Here is a 16,666-nt window from a genome sequence, read left to right on the forward strand (position 1 = left end):
TGATGTTTCAGGATAAAAACTAAAGTGATGAACTGCTCAGTAAATAATTAACATTTATTAGAAATTCTTAGCATTGTGATTACAAGGACTGCATTGCACCACACCAAGCTGTGCACCTGGATGGACACCAAAGAATTGACACGAAGCTCTGTGCAAGGGGGAGAATTCTCTCTCCCTCTCTAGAAGCAGGCAAATGAGACAATAGACAAATATCTCTCACAGAGGCACTTTACTTCTGATTCCAGCTACTCGTCTAACGCCACACACTGACAAACCCAGACTGTACAATGGGGCTCCTCCCCTTATATACATGTGCCATGCACAGGCACTTTGTCCAGCCTCTTCCTGCTGTGTTACATATTTAAAGTTCCCCCATGCAGTGCGACTTTGCACTTTTCAGCCACCTCCTGTGACTCAGCACAGCTCAATTGCTGATTCCTCATGGCTCCTGTTGGGCACAAGGTAACCCTGTCACCTTTGTCCCACATCTGGACATTTCCCCCAGGATCCATTCCTTGACATTTAATATTGGTAAATATTCATAGGGAACTGAACCAGTGTGGTTTGAACGTTGTAATGGTTTGAGCATTGGACTAGGAGTCTGAAGACCAGGCTTTGAATTCCCTCTCAGATAGGGAAACCCAATGGGTGACCCTGCGCAAGTCACACCTTCTCAGCCTCTGAAAAGCAAAATAATCTCTGAACAAATCTTGCCAAGGAAGCCCCATGATAGATTTGCATTAAAGTAGCCGTAAGTTGGAAATGACTTGAAGGTACACAACAACAATTCATAAGGAGGGGGAAAAGCTAAATGGACACTTATATTTACTGGCAGTTTCTCCACAGGAATCAGTAGTTCTTATCTACTACATGTCAGAGATTCATTCTTGAATATGACTTGATTCATTCACTAACAAAGCAACCCAGTAATTCACAAACTAATGTAGATCCAAACTTACCCAATAGGGGGGAGATTTATGATGGGGCTTCCGGGAGGTAGGGCTTCTGGGGATGGTGTGTGTGCCCTCTCCCCAAAATGGCCTGTCCTTTTCCTGATGAAGGATGGGGCAGTGCAGGAGGGACAGAGCACATGTGGGGGGAATAGAGCGGCGTGCGTGTAGGTGATGGAGCAATGCATGGGCAGGGATGATGGAGCAAGACGAAGACAGCAATGTGCAGGCAGGAAGAATGGAGTTGCATGCGGGTGGAGATAATGGAGCAACGTGAGTGAGATGAAATGGCGTGCACGGGCAGGTGGGAGGAATGGAGTGGGTCGCCGGCAGACTAGCATGCAGGATGGACAGAGCATGGGAGATGGTGCAGGAGGGGCTGACTGGCTATGTCTCCCTTCTGCGGTGTCACCTGGTGCAGGCCACACACACCCACACCCCAATGATGCTATTGTGATGAGAGACTATCAAGACATCTCTCATCAACAGCCCTGTTCAGATCCTGCAAACTCAGGGCTTTAGTTCCTTATGCTGTTTCTATCCTGTTGTCTGCCATTTTTCCTACTGCCTTCTACTTTGCTGAGCATTATCATTTCTTCTTATGTGTCCTGCCATCTCATGATATTTCCAAAGTACAGTAGCCTTCCAGCTACTAAGTATCAACAAGTAAAAACACACTGAGTCAGATGCTGAAGCCGAGTCACTGCTTCAAAGGGTCTACTGCAATTGGGGCTAGCAATGGATTTGGGCCATAAAGTTTAAAAATAAATTATAATTTATGTTAACAGAAATTTACTTGAGTGCTTTAGCCATAATTCTCTTAGAAGAAAGTAAATTGGCAATCCATCTTATACTAGGAAGCAAACCCCACTGAGCACAGTAGGACTAACTTTCAAATAGATTTTCAATGAATTGGGAATATGCTGTTAGTTATTAATGTCTGTAGAAGCAGGGCATAGGAGTTGCTGAAAAACACAGAACCCTCTCCAAATTATCAGGTGGCTTCTTAAAAAAAAATCTATCTTGAGCTATCTGTGGTAATCTTCTCATAGACTGTATTAAAAGAGCAAGCTGTTTGCTTTCACTTAATTTGTGCATAGACTTGTTAATATCTGTTCATTTATAAAAAGTAGGAACAATTGTTCACAAAAATGAACTATGGCTGGATTATCTCTCATGCAGGGCTGACAATTGGCAATTTAAATGCTATTCCCTTACTATAGTGGTACTAAAACTTTTTACCCTTAGGAATCCCCCCTGCTTGACATAGTATATGAATAAATATGAATATAAATAAAATCATATACTGTGCATACAGTTGGCCTGCCCTTAAGCGGGCTTGCCTTCCGTGAACTTGAGTCCATGCGGAAGGCAAGTCCCAATACAAACAATGGGGCATGCGCCTTGTAAGACCATCTCCTACAATCAGTCACAACTTAGACAATATTGTCAAGGGAAAACCTTTACCTTTTACCTTTTTTATGAAGAGTCAAATGCTTGCACAAAGCTTGTGAAAGAAGAGAACCTGGTTGATTAAATAATAAGTAAAATATAACATTAACTCTGAAACTAGCAGAATCTTAATTCTAGACAATTTATATACTGAAAGCAGTCTGTAATCAGTAGATGCAGTGAGGACTTTCCTGGCATCTACTGTCTTGTTATGCTGAGCCAAATGGCTGGAACAGAGTACATGTGGGTCCATGTGACCCCTACATCCCTGTTTTGTGGTCCATTGCTGCCATAGAATTGGTAGCAATTGTAATCATTGCAATGGCCATCCACACAACTAAACTGCAGTAGTTTCCACTTTTGTCTTCATTTCTTGTCACTTAATAGGAGAAAGGATACTCTATGGTGCAAGAAGACACACTAGCATCTCAGTGCACCATGGAGAGCCACTGCATTTGCCATTGTGTGTCAGTGATAAATTTGATATTGATACTTGCAGTGGTGCTACACACAAAGTAAGTATAGCTCATGAATGGTCCAAGAGGACAGAAATTAACTTTAAGCCACCCTGTCCCTGCAACATTATTTTGAGCACTGCCAGCTTTTTGGAAATGCTACATGCTTTAAATGGTCCAGGAAACTGACCACATGTGGGAATGAAATCACCATACTTTCTGCAGGCTGTTGGAGATATATGTGCGATCAATGCAGTTGTTTAACTGCATCTTAAATAGAGTTTTCAGTACAATAATAAATATCTAAATTATAGGGCCTTTTTTAACAGGATGAGTGGGGTGATTATTGCTAATACTTCATTATCAACAAATGTGTCATACATGTCTCAACAAATGTATCATATATGTTATTGCAGATACACATATATTTATACAATTTTTCTATCGGTACTTATATAGCTTTCAGTATGTTATTAAATATCTAAATTATAATGGTTTTTTTTCTTACGTGATGAACAAAGTGATTATTACCAGTACTCCATTGCCAACAAAATGTATCATACAATTAAGAGTTAGTCAAACACTACTCAAAGTGGTAGCCCCTGGACCAGTTCCACTCTTGCTCCACTGACTGCTGGTCCCTCTTGGAGTGGTGATAGATAAACATAAAGTACAAATTTGGAGCTTAATAACTAATGAGACTGCAATATTAGCTATCGAGGTGAATGTCAGCCTAAAGACCTGCTGTTGGGTCAGTGGTCAATTGATCACTTCCAGAGAGATTGGAGTGATTGGTTTTCTCCAGGGGAACTACCTGGCTCTTGAACATGGCTCTACTTCCCCCTTTAGCAATGTCCTCCCCCCCCCCAAAAAAAACCCCAACAGGGATCACTTCTTTCTCTGCAGGTTCAATCAACTCCATCAATGGACTCCACCTACTTATACTGGACTAAGTATAAGAACACAGGGATGGTTGGGTATCTGACCATCTCAGCAGTTCTCTCAGGGGAACCAATTTCTACCAAGTCCAGTTCTCATCTGGGACCAAGTAGGTGGAGTAGTGACCTCTGGTTCTAAATTGGAGGTCTTACCACTGGGATCTTCTTTTAAAACAAACTTATTCAACAAAGAATTTAGTTCCACTATCACCTGATGTTGAACGATGAGCACCTTCTCACTCTGTAGCTGTATATCTATTTCAGAGACATCTGTTTCATCTTTCTCCAAATATCTTATGTGTTGCCATGCAGAAGGAATAGATATAGGGCCAAAACAGACAGTGCTGGATTGGGATTGCCGCTTCTTTTTGAGGTGCAAAAAGGGTGCGCCCTGTCCCCATTTCTGCAGCTCAGTGCATATAAATGCCAATGCCATGATGTCGCCTGCTGTGTGGTCAAGAGGGTGGCATGATGCTGGCTTGGAGGTGGCACTGGGACATCCGGCGTGTGGATCCCACACCCCCATGCCACCCTGAAGCCAGATCCTTATGCCAGTGTGTTTAGCCCCATTGTTGGCTTTAGAATAGGAGTATTAGCACTAGAGGAAACCTCAGAGACAGAGTTATTCCATAGAGGAATTAATTTCTTTATTGTCTGGCATTGCAGAGTGTATGTCCTCTTAGTCTGGAACTCTAAGTCATTACATTCCCTAATCCTACATTTATTCATTCACTGAGATGTTTTTGTGTTTTCTATGGACCAATGAAGTTTTTTATGGTCATTTGGCCCTCCATTTCTTACTGTAAATGTAATCAAATGGCTCTTTAAAAGATCAGTTCTGCTGATTATATTATTTTGCACTTCACAAGGTAGAGTAGGGAAAGAATCTAAAAGGTTCATCTCTTCTGGTTCTAAAGGTTCCATGAACCTCTCTGTTGACTGCTGAAAAACATCCTTTGTTAGAACTATATTGCACTGGTTTTTATCTATGGGGGATTGTTCCTCAGTAATATCTATGATGTCTGTAGGGCTTAGATCAATTAAGTTGGTACTGTGGTTTCCTATCACTTGAGGATTTTCAGCATAATCTGATGTACGAAGCACCAGTGGCAAAGGTGCATCACATTTCTCAAAAATTCTTACCACAGTCAGTGTATCTTTATAGCCATACATCATTTCAGCTAAACTCCCTTTGGCGAATGTAACCACTAGGCATGGATACCATTGAAATATAAGTATTCCACAAATATTAGATCAGCCACGGTGAGAGCTCCTGGGATAACAGATTCTAGAAAATGTAACAGATGTAATTTACACTTGAATTGTGGTATGAATTCCAGCATCACTAGCTTTTGTCTGTTCAAAACTAGCTTTCAACCATAATCTGCAATGCTTCTAACCTGTAAAGCTTTAGTTTTTGGTCAAGAATGGGCCTGTGGGCTCTGAACAACATATTTTGGTTCTTAGATAGATGTAATTTTAGGAGCTTTTGTAAAAGGCTCCTCTGCATTAACAAAGAGGCAGTTACATCCCTCAAGGTTAGAGCTCTCATGTACTGATGGGTTCTTGCTAGTATCAATGTCTTTCTGTGCTGATCTAATATCCAGTAGTCTGAATAGTTTCTGGAACTGCATCTTTATGTAGTGAGATGGGTTCAAATTTTTAACAGTCTTGCTCTTTTTTTGTTCTTTTTTTTTGCTCTTCTTAATTGTAGTCCCTCTTTGGTAGCTTTTTTGTCCTTTGCCTTAATGCATGCCAAAGTAGCAGTAATTCTCTTTGCACAAGGTGTGCTGTCAATGCTTTTTTTGTGTGTGTGGTCAGGATGGATTAAATCATATCTTTTCACAGATATCCACAAGGATTGTTAGAAGTTTATTAGAGTCACTAAAAATAAATAAATAAATAAATAAATAAATTTAAAAAAAAATCATATTCTGGATATCCTCTGCTAGATAGGCCAGCTCCCAAGATAGCGAAGTCAGGTTTGCTGCTTGTTCCTTGGTTAGATTCCTTTTATTTGGAGTCAGCTTTGGTGGTTATTTCATCTCTAATGCCCCCAGAAGATTGGTTTTCTTAGGATGTTGCACTAAAACAGGTGGGACCAAATTCTCAGCATGGGACAATTCAATGGCCAGGTTTGTTATTTCAAACTCCTCCTTACAATCATTAAGATTTCCTTTAAGGTCCAAAGACCAATCCAAACTAGATGCAATAGGGCACTGCTCCCTGTTTTCCATTCTTAGTTAATTGCTTCCTCCTGGGAAGAACTGGATAATTCTCGTTTGTACTCTCCACTATCTTAAAGGGGACTTTGCAGCCAAGGTTGAGAGTCCCAGAGTTTTATATCCCCTTCTGGTTAATACTATTATCTTAACAGCATAAAGCCACACTTATCTGCCAGGTATGTGTCAAATAATGCTGTTGTTGTTAGAGGCCAGTATGGTTGTGTGAATATCTCTATGACATTCCAAGGCTTCAACAATATACTGAAGAGTCTTCCAAACAAAGCTCAATATATCTTGGTATTTGGCAGCAACACCAGGGTTTTATCTCAGTTAGTTGACCATACTATGATTATGAGGTTTCCAACTTACTGTAAATAAACTTCCTATGGCTGCATTTACTCTTCCTCTGCTCTGTTCCACTTAAGACAGAAATTAAACAGTACTGTAATGAACTGGAGCTATTTGACATTGTAAATTATTTTGCACCTCCACTTCTTTTTGTAGAACAAATATAAGTATCATAAACAACACAATATAAGCTTTCCCTCTGGATTAGATATTCTGTTTATTAAGAGCAACACAACTGTATTCTTATGTAATTCCACTGAGAAGCTTTGCTGGAGTGGAACAGGAATAGTTAATTAATGCCACTATTCCATGGCTTAAGTAGATGCAGTGCCTGTTGAGGGATGATAGGAAAATCACACAGTCCCATGGTAACTAGTCAAGGCCTTGATACTGGCCCCAGCCCGGTCCTGCCGCCGATTGCCGCCGGAGCCTTTGGCCTATCAGGAGGAGGCAAGGGGGGGCAAGCGGCAGGGAAGGGGAGCAAGCGGCAGGCAAGGGGGGCAATTGTCTATAGAAGCCTCCGAAACATGCATTTATATTAACATTTTTTTATAAAATCAGCAATTTTTTTAGCGTGTCCTCCATATTTTTTAAAAAGTGTACACTGTTTGAAATTTTTGTCCTACATTTGTCCCGGTTTATTTATTTATTTAATTTTAAAAAAAATGTTTAATTATTTATTTTTTTGCTTCGGCCCCCCAGTTGTCTGAGGGACAGCAACCTGGCCCCCGGCTCAAAAAGGTTGCCTACCCCTGCATAAAACCATTGAAATTGGCTAGGGGTCTATTTGAAATTGTGATAATTCTCAGTGCTGTTATTAATCCAACGCTGGTGACTTTGGGAAGAGCCACAATTCCCTTCACTGCTGGTACCCTGAATGGATGGCTTGCTTCCTTGCTCACTTCATACATTTTAAATTCTGGAAAATAAAGCAGCAAGTTGAATGCTACTTGAACCATATGATCAGCAGATCCTCCCACACTGCCATCCCCTTTGTATTTTGGTCATGACTTAGTTTGTAAGCCTGAGTGCAGGGAATTGTTTTGCTGTTCTATTACTTGTAAAGCACTATATGGAGCCCTGGTGGTGCAGTGGTTAAATGCCTGTACTGCAGCCATTCACTCAAAACCACAAGGTTGCGAGTTCAAGACCAGTAAAAGGGCCCAAGCTTGACTCAGGCTTGCATCCTTCTGAGGTCGCTAAAATGATTACCCAGACTGTTGGGTGCAAATTAGCTTACTTGCTAATTAGCTTACTTGCTGTTCACTGCTATGATCTTTGGAATAGCGGTATATAAATAAAAAACAAAATTATATAGTGTGGTGGTGCTAAATAAATAAATGAATAATACAATGACATAGTAAACGTAAGAATCACCCTGCATAGGACCAGTGGCCTATCTTGTCTCGCATTCTGCTCCCACAGTGGCGAAACAGCAGAAAATGAAGGGAATAGTCCTCTGCCACTGTTTCTCCCCCAACAAATAGTATTCAAAAGCATGCTGACTCTAAGCCACCATGACTAGCATTTATTGATATTCTTATACTCCATTGGTACCCCACTGGAGAATTCCTAACTATTCTTAGTTGAGTTTTTGTTCTGCCTCTTTTCTGCTGTCTTTAAAAAAAGTGTAACTAAAGATACACAGGTGTGTTTTGGAATGTAAAGCTAATCCAGTGTTATATATTTATGTTAGTCATATTTATGTAGAATCTATTTATTTAGAAAGAAAGCCTTCACCCTCTGTCAAGAATCCAAACCTTTGGCAGCATTGTTTCCTGGAAATGAAATGGCTCCTTTCCAGATTTTACCTTGGCGGAGACTTGGGAATTCTCAGTACACTGTATTCTTTGGTCAGTAAGTGCAATGATAATATAATTATTGTATTTAATGTCTGGTATTTTATATTGCAATTCTCACAGATAGTTAATACAGTGGGCCCTCCCCTTATGCGGGGATCTGTTCCAGATCCCTCCGCTTAAGAGGAAATCAGCGTATGCTGGAGCCCCATTGCAAATAATGGGGCTCGCGCCTGCGGTGCACAGCTACACAGCCATGCACCATGGCTGTGCGCCCCATTTGGTTCTTCTGGGGTGCTCGAGGAGCTTTTCCGGCGCAGCTTTCAGTGTATGTGGGCACACTGTAACAGGTTTTACAGAACTTTTATAGAGCTTCTTTTCTTTTTAAAACACACACAAAACATGCCTCTAGAATTACAAAGAACGGATATCCACTCAAGGTTTAGGATATTCAGCCAAAGACTTTGGTAGACATTTGTTCCAGTCTTGGGATTCTCACATTTAGTGGTGTGGAATTTTAATTTCAAGCATGTAAAGGGGAACTTGAGGGAATGAGCAGTCAAACACATGGGTGACTTTTAGATCAAGCCAGTCACACCTTTTCCTGCCACTATGGGGTCACTGGTCATATATATAATCCTGGACAGACGCACCACTGGACAATTATGCTCTGTACCTGCCCAGATTTGAGGTGGAAAATGCTACCTTCACAAAGCCCAAATGTCATTGTCTACATCACTAGTTGCAGGTGCAATTTTGTAATTCTTTGGAATAAGGAGTCACTTAAGAGAGTCAGCATGGTGTAGTGGTTTAGACTAGGACTTCGGGAAACCAAGTTTTGCACACCCATTCAGCCATGGAAACCCACTGGGTGGCTATGGGCAAGTCTTTCTCAGCTCATGAAAATGTCAATGGCAACCTCTCACTGAACACATCTTGACAAGAAAACCCAATGACAGGTTTGTCTTCCTGTCTCCAAGTCAGAAATGTCTTGAAGGCACACAATAACAACAACAAAAGTCATGTAAATGCCTTTTGAAAACATGATTCAGTCATTGTCATTGAATACATATTAACTAGGTCTATTATTAATGAGAGCACTCAAAAGTGATGCATTTTCTCATGGACACTTTATTTTTGTTTTTATGTTCAGAAATCACAAGCTTGGTTGATGGTTTCAAACAGTAATTTCCTCCTTTTGCCATCAGTAGCTAAAGTTAGCTTTATCACAAATAATAACTTTGAACTGTCTTTAGTTTACAGTATAGGGGAACAAAAAGTACAATATTTTCTTGTGTAACAGCCCTTTTATTAGACATTTAGGGGTATATGAGCTAGATATGCTCACAAAATGCAACTTTATACCTAATCTGGTTTACAGTCTTCACTAGTCCATCACTGAAAAGGCATAACTTTGAAACTATTCCCATTGTTGGCAGTAATTTTTTCACATTCACGTGTTGAAACATTAGTGATCACATAGGCAGTGATTAGAAGGAATGTGCTGTATAAGTAGAATCCAACTTTTCTCTCTTAAACAACAGCTTTTAACTAGCTGATTATTTTTTGTATATAAATTTACAGAAGTTCAGTACATTGTCTGTACACATATAATTTCAAAGAACAGAATTGTACTATCATATCTTTCTGTTTTGTCTGACTTAGGTTTACCTGAAATACCTAGTCATACATAACCAGGAGGAAACAACTATGTGAAGTGGTATATAGGCAGATGACTTTTCCACAAATGAATTATGATGTAAGACAAAAAAACGTGTTTCCTACCTTCTCATTTCTCAAATTCATAATTTGAAGTGCTGCTTGTAATGATATTTTAACATAAATATTTTCAAAAATAAATGCAATGGTTATATTTATTTTCATCTAGCTTGGAGCAATGTTAGGTTGAGATTCCACACAGGCCTATACAGGAACATTCAGTGTTAAATTAATTGGATTAAAATGCAGAATCAGGGCCCAAGATACTGTGGAGAAAGACTATAAAAATAGCTGAAAAGGGCAGGTAAAGTAACATTGTGTTATATAGCCAACCATTTGTAAAATGTCACTGCAAAGCATGTGAACTATCATGCCAAACAAAAGTTAGTACCAATGTGTTACCCCATTACATGAACAGAGCATCCAGCTATAATTCAGCCTCACATGATAAGCAGATTGATGAAGCAAGACATGCAAACATGGTCAAAATTTCCAGACTGATTCTGCTGAGTGGTAAACCATAAAAACTGCTCTAAATTGGACCAGTTCTGGACACTGCCTTCTCTCCTTTCTGTTTGCCACTGGCCTCTTCCAAGGGAAATATGGGAGCTGTTATATGGATTCTGTGACTGACACTCTTTAAGGTGATACTGGATTAGGATTTCCATATAAAAAATCTAAAAGTCTAAACAGAGGGCTAGATCCAATTGCTTGTTCCATATAGAATATATATCTAGTGAATGAATGTGGACTATGTAGTTAATTAAACAAGTATGTAAGGCTGACTGAGTCAATAGATCTACTTGGGACTAATAACTGGATTTAGCCAAGCGACTGCTACAATGATTGTTCATTAGAACTTGGTGGAACAGGCAATGCTCTGAAATATGGGTTATCAATTACATTTGTTTAACTGCCATGATTGCAGATATGGGCATTATTTAAAAGGAGGGCATCCGACAACCCTAGTGCAAAGTAAGATAATTTTAAAATTGTGTTCCACTTATTTTAAAATGTGCAATAAAATTTTTAAAATCACTTCTGTCAGAAAAGGAACCTACGTATCAGCCTTTTAAAGATATCTTTACATGACATAATTTTAAAATAAACATTTTCAAGTTATATCTCTCAATATTTTTGGTGATCAGGTGCACAAACATTTAAAACAGAGGTGAAATTGACTGTTATTTAGAACATTAATTTAACATTCAGGAAAACACTGAACTGAAAATTACATAACCCCAAATATATATGAACTACAGAGGAGTTATAAATACATTATAGCTACTGAATGCATGCTTAACATTCCATCATAAAAATACAAAATAAAAAAAATCCCTTTACAGTTCAAGTGATTTAATGTGAGCAGACAAAAATGATGTACTGAACCAGCCAGTATCATTTTAAAACTCAAGCCTCCCTACTGAAACAGATTGAACACTGATATAACATAAGAAAAAGTCTTTTGGAGTGTACATGGGAAACTGTGCAGACATTGCAGATTTTTTTCTTAAGACACAAAACATGTAAAATTGCCAATTAATCACTTCATTGTAAATCTTGCTCTGGCAGTATCTAAATCCTTAGGCTAGGATCCAAAGAGCCACAAGGGGAAATCCATGATTTGAAAAGCTACCTCCTCTTCACCAAAACTACTTCCTACACTCTGTAGAATTTTAAGCACAACCTCCAGTACAATTTAGAGAAGTTGTGGGCAGACAAAGAAACAAAAAATAAAATAGCCTTGATGTATATGTGGAAGCATTTTTGTACAGCTAATGAACCCTTTGGATAACCTTAGCCTGAAGTATACCAATAACTATGCCCATAGTAACACTAACATTAAAATGATAAGCCACCATTGCAGGCAGATGTCAACATAAGTATGGGAGATCTGTGGACAAGAGATCAAAATGAAAATTATATTTCTGCAAGATCCTTGTTGAAAGCAGGAAAAAGTGATGACTACAAAGAAAGGGAAAGAAGAGATGCAATCAAAGAGACACATGCAAATGGCTATTTAAGCAAGTGTTCCAGTTGCTGTCCATTTTTTTAACATTCATTTTCACACACAGATAGAAGACGACTTAGGTGGTTGTGCTGACAATTTAAAGGGGGAATATTGCTAGCAGAAGGATTACCAGTGTAGTTAAATACCAATTTTCTAGAGGCAAGTTCTGTATAAATATGAATTCGTTTTAAACCTGTTCCCATGAAGGTAAATATTATTTCAAATATTTTTGAAAATATTTTGACCACCATCTTGTAGCTTGGTTTATGAGCTAGCTCTACTTGAACGTATTATGTTATATTTTGGATAACCTTTTTGTTTTTTTTTTCTGGGAAGGATATATATTAAAGATAAGGATTCCAGAGGGGAGGGATAAAGAAACAATTTATTGAATACTGAAATAAAGAAAGATGAGGGACAGTATAAGCTAATTCTTGGTAAAGGATGTTTTAAAAGGCTATCAGAAGAAAGATGGAGAAAAAATATGCCCACCAAATGCATTGTAAGTTGCAACTGGTCAAAATCTAGAGAGCTATATAGGAAAACTATTAGTTTTATTACATGATGTCCTATTTTCTAACCACCCCAAGTAGATAGTTTGGTAAGTAGACAAAACAGGGTTTTCTCTGTAGTGGCTTCCCAACTACGACAATTTCCCCAAGGGAAGTCAGGCATGTTCCATTCCTTATGAGCTTCCAGCAAGCAGCCAAAGATGTACTGTTTCATACAGCCATTGCCCTTAAAGCAAGGTGGTATTTCTAGTTGCTTTAGGTGTCTCTCTCCGTGTGTTTTAAGAATTTTTTTTAATTTAAAAAACTGTCTTAGGTTCAAAACACACTGCAGAAATAATCCAGTTTGAGACCATTTTAACTGCTTTGGCTCAGTGCTAGGGAATCCTGGGAATTGAAATTTATTGTGGTACGAGAACTCTCTGACAGAGGTAGTTAAATGTCTCGCAAAACTACAGTTCCCAGATTTCCCTAGAATTTAGCCAGGGCAGTTAAAGTGGTCTCAAACTGGATTATTTTTGCAGTGTATTTTGGACCACTGTCTATTTTTAAACAATGTTTTTGGTGGTTTTATCTGTTTTTATTTATTGTGTATCTCCTAGGGAGGCCTGTTAAGTTAATAGGTGGAAATATTTATATAAAATATAGCTTTTTTTAAAGAGCCATGGAAGCGCAATATAATGTATGGCCCCATCCAGGCACAAATAAGCCCCCCCCCCGCCTCCAGTTATTTCAGAAAATGCTTTGAAAGCTATTCTCAGAAATATCCCAAAAAGCAATTCCACATTCACACAAAGAGGTTAATAAACTAAAGAATCTAAAAATATTTGGGCCAGTATCCAATGCTGCTGTTGTGCTAGTACTGTAGTAGTGGATGCACATTTTCATAGTTAATACAGAAGCACTATCCAATCCAGGTTTTATTGGGCAATTTCTTGAACAAATGTTTGCACAGAAGTGTAATCCACGACAGTGCTGGTTATTCAGCTATTGTTAAGTCTGGATTTAGGCCACTGTCCAAGATTCACTACTATGTGGGACTACTAGTTTTGGATACATCATTGAGTTTAGGTTTTGTATTTCTTGAACATTGAGCCCTCTGTGCCACATGGTGGATCATTTTCAAATTGAGGAGAGGTTAGTCAAGCATATTTCAGAAAGGGTTTGCACACAGAAATCCTAGACTGCTTCCTATATGTTATAATCAAGAGTCGTTGACTGGTGAAGAATAATGTTTTCACTTTGTTAGAGGAAACTCAATAAGGGCAGCTTTTATGGAGGCAAATGGCCCCAAACATAAACTGACAGCAGACACAAGGATGGTGTAGGAAACTTCTAAGGCACACAAAGATGATGACGACCCAAAGCCCCATGTCAGCTAAATGCCTGACTTAAACATTCCATTTTTCTAAACTGCATGCAGGGGTCTCACCTGATATTGGTGTGAAAAGTGTCTCAGCAGGAAGGCAGACAGTTTAAAGTCTACAAACCCAAAGACTAATAAAATAAAATGGCTGGCATGCACTGTCACTGTATGTAATTTTCAGTGGCTCCTATTTCTGTTCCCTCTTAAAATTTTTTTAAATTGCTGCTCTCATTTAGTCCCTTTTTAATCCAACATTTAAAAGTTTCAGAAAAGTTTGGTGACTGTGGGAAACATGACCTAAATGGAAAGCAAGACAATCTACTGCTGAATTGCAATGGAGGCAGAACCTTCACCTGACAACAATAAAGAGCTACTGGTGAAATGGCATAATTAGATTGTTCCTGTTGCTCTTTGGTCTGGGTGTAGCAAAGTCAGATTCTAATTCTTCTCTCTCTGAGGCATGCATTTCAAATATTAAACTAATACGTTTACATCCTTGTGCAAACACAGGCTTTCTCGGTGTTCATTTTTTCCCTTCATAATGTGATCAAGTAGAAATTAGTAGGTTTAAGAGAACCACTGAGAGTTATGATACATCTATAGCCCACTTTGCTCATCACTCAGGTTTGCTTCTGAATGCAGTAGGAACCTATAGCCAATTATGGCTCCTCATCAAGTATATCAGTATGATGCTGGTTGCATGCGCACTTCACATTTCTAGGTATACATTTAAAACATAAAACATGAAATGTGGCAAGCATCTTGTTAAAGGTATGATGATGACACCTTTCATAGTCTTTTTTGTTTGATGTGTTGTCAATCTATTTTTAAATTTTCATTTCTTATAAACCTACAACTTGAAAATTCCACAAAGTTTGCCAAGGCTGTTTATGAAATGATGGATGCATTACTTATTGCAGTTACTATATTCTGAAATGCAAGGCAGACTAACATCTAGAATCTAGATGGAGGGCTCTGATTTTTACAGGAATACTCCAAATTACACAACTCACCAGACAATTAAAAAACAAGACAGACATTATTTAAACCCAAATTAGGAACATTTCCATAAGGTCTGGACTTATTGCATGATAGCTGGAGACAATATCTTTGCAAAATTAGCTGGAAAGAAAAATCAATAGTCTTGCACTAAATTTACAGATTGCATATGATTATGTGAAGACCAAAAACTGTAAGGAAGGCAATCATTTTTTCTTCTTCTTCATCTCCCAAGTGTAGATGGTAATCAAAGCATCTCAAAAGACAAATATTAGGACAGTGCATTTACCAGTTTGTCATGTTGCCTCTTGAGGCTTTAACATGATTTCTATATTCCTAATCACTGGAAAGTAGCTCCTATGTAGGTGCTTATGTCATTTCCTATTCATCTTCTGGAGGTGCCATATCATAAGAAGATTGAAGATTTTTCTTTCTTCAGTAATTGTCAACAGGACGTCAGCAAATGTTTATATCCGTTTTCTCTATGAGAAGGATATCCAGTGCTTAAGCTCCTCTATACCTTGCAGTATTCGAGTATAATAAAAGTCCACATTGGTTGCAAACTCAGTACATACCGGAGATTTTGCATCACCAAATGTGCAGTACAGTGCTGTTCCTCCAATACTAAGGAATACAGTTGCTATACACAGTAAGATCAGCAAAATGCACGAACCACCTCCAACTTCCTCTGTAAATATAAGATAAATGACATCTAATCAAATCACATGTAGCTGGAACATTGCAGTTCAATTGTTAAATATTGCCTGGATTATGTACATTCACTGATTCTGGAAGTGGAGCATGTAAAAGCCATAAGACAATGAGCTCCGCACATGTTTAGCTATCCATGGAATATGTTACTCTTTCCTGTTTTTGTTCTTGCAATGTTATTTGGACATATGGTCTGAATAAAAAGAACTACTGCTACTACAAACAATCAAGGAAATAATGTTCAGCACTTTGACAAAAACAAACTTATTTCATTCTGTTATTGACAAATGTACACCAACATTGGGTCTTACTTCTCCACGACTAGGTAGTTTTACAATTTCTGTCCCTCACCTCAACATGTTTTGAAAGTCTATGTGCACAAGGTGCATGATACAGGTACAAGATAATGTCACCACTAGAGAACTGAAATTATACAGATGATGTGTGTGGGTACATGTGTGTTTATATATGTACGAATGAACAGACAGACAGATAATACAGGGAACACTTTCCACATTCTCAGGAATTCGCACTACAATCCCCTGGACTTTGCAAAAATTTTGGAGGAGTGTTCCAAGGTGCAAAATGAATTTATGTGACACACTAGTCATGGTTATCATTTGTTCCAGTTAAAAATTTCCCATGTGTGCAGCACATATTTCTGAACATGCTAGAGGCGGGCTGGGCAGCACCTGCAGCTTGTAGGTGGTGGTGAGGAGCAAATTCCCCTGCCCCAAAATCTGCTGCCTTGTAGTCAAAATTGTGCTTCTAAAAAGCTACTATGAATTTGATTCTGTTTTAAGACAAAATATAAGCTTTCTGTGTGCCTTTCATCCAAATGAAAATATAGTTTGCCACTGCATTGGCACATTGGTGGTACTGCTGGTGATGGAGACGAGAGCCCAAAAATCAGGTGGTTTGTATGCAGCCCACAGGCCATCCATTATCCACCACTGTTCCAGAGTCATAGCCAGGTAACTGGTACCCATATCTTTACCTCAAAAAGAGTGTACTGTGTATTGCATATACCGTGAGGAGTGTGTCAAATAGAATCACTTTATTCTGATGGGTTTTGAGTAATGGGACCTTTTAATTAAAGACCCACAGCTTGTAGCCAACACAGGGCCACTAAGAAACTAGGGGTGTATCAACATTCTTGGGAAAGCTCAGAAGCATTCCTAATG

General features: G+C 38.8%; 1 protein-coding gene and 1 long non-coding RNA gene across 3 annotated transcripts in view; one reads left to right on the forward strand and one right to left on the reverse strand.

Annotated features, from left to right (window-relative positions):
- The first annotated feature begins 406 nt into the window (after positions 1–406).
- Positions 407–12,791, forward strand: LOC121919257. The gene is made up of 3 exons (XR_006101424.1): positions 407–531; positions 8,094–8,221; positions 9,833–12,791. It is a non-coding gene; the product is annotated as an uncharacterized LOC121919257 (long non-coding RNA).
- A 119-nt stretch (positions 12,792–12,910) lies between these two features.
- Positions 12,911–16,666, reverse strand: part of CNST (consortin, connexin sorting protein) — a 59,124-nt gene continuing 55,368 nt past the window's right edge. For both annotated transcript variants that reach the window (XM_042445663.1, XM_042445664.1), the window contains exon 12: positions 12,911–15,459. In XM_042445663.1, the coding sequence (XP_042301597.1) occupies positions 15,254–15,459 (206 nt within the window). In that variant the 3' untranslated portion in view covers positions 12,911–15,253. The remainder of the gene's footprint in view (positions 15,460–16,666) is intronic.

The sequence above is a fragment of the Sceloporus undulatus genome, chromosome 1, assembly GCF_019175285.1.
Source record: "Sceloporus undulatus isolate JIND9_A2432 ecotype Alabama chromosome 1, SceUnd_v1.1, whole genome shotgun sequence".
In the NCBI taxonomy this organism is placed as follows: Eukaryota; Metazoa; Chordata; class Lepidosauria; order Squamata; family Phrynosomatidae; genus Sceloporus; species Sceloporus undulatus.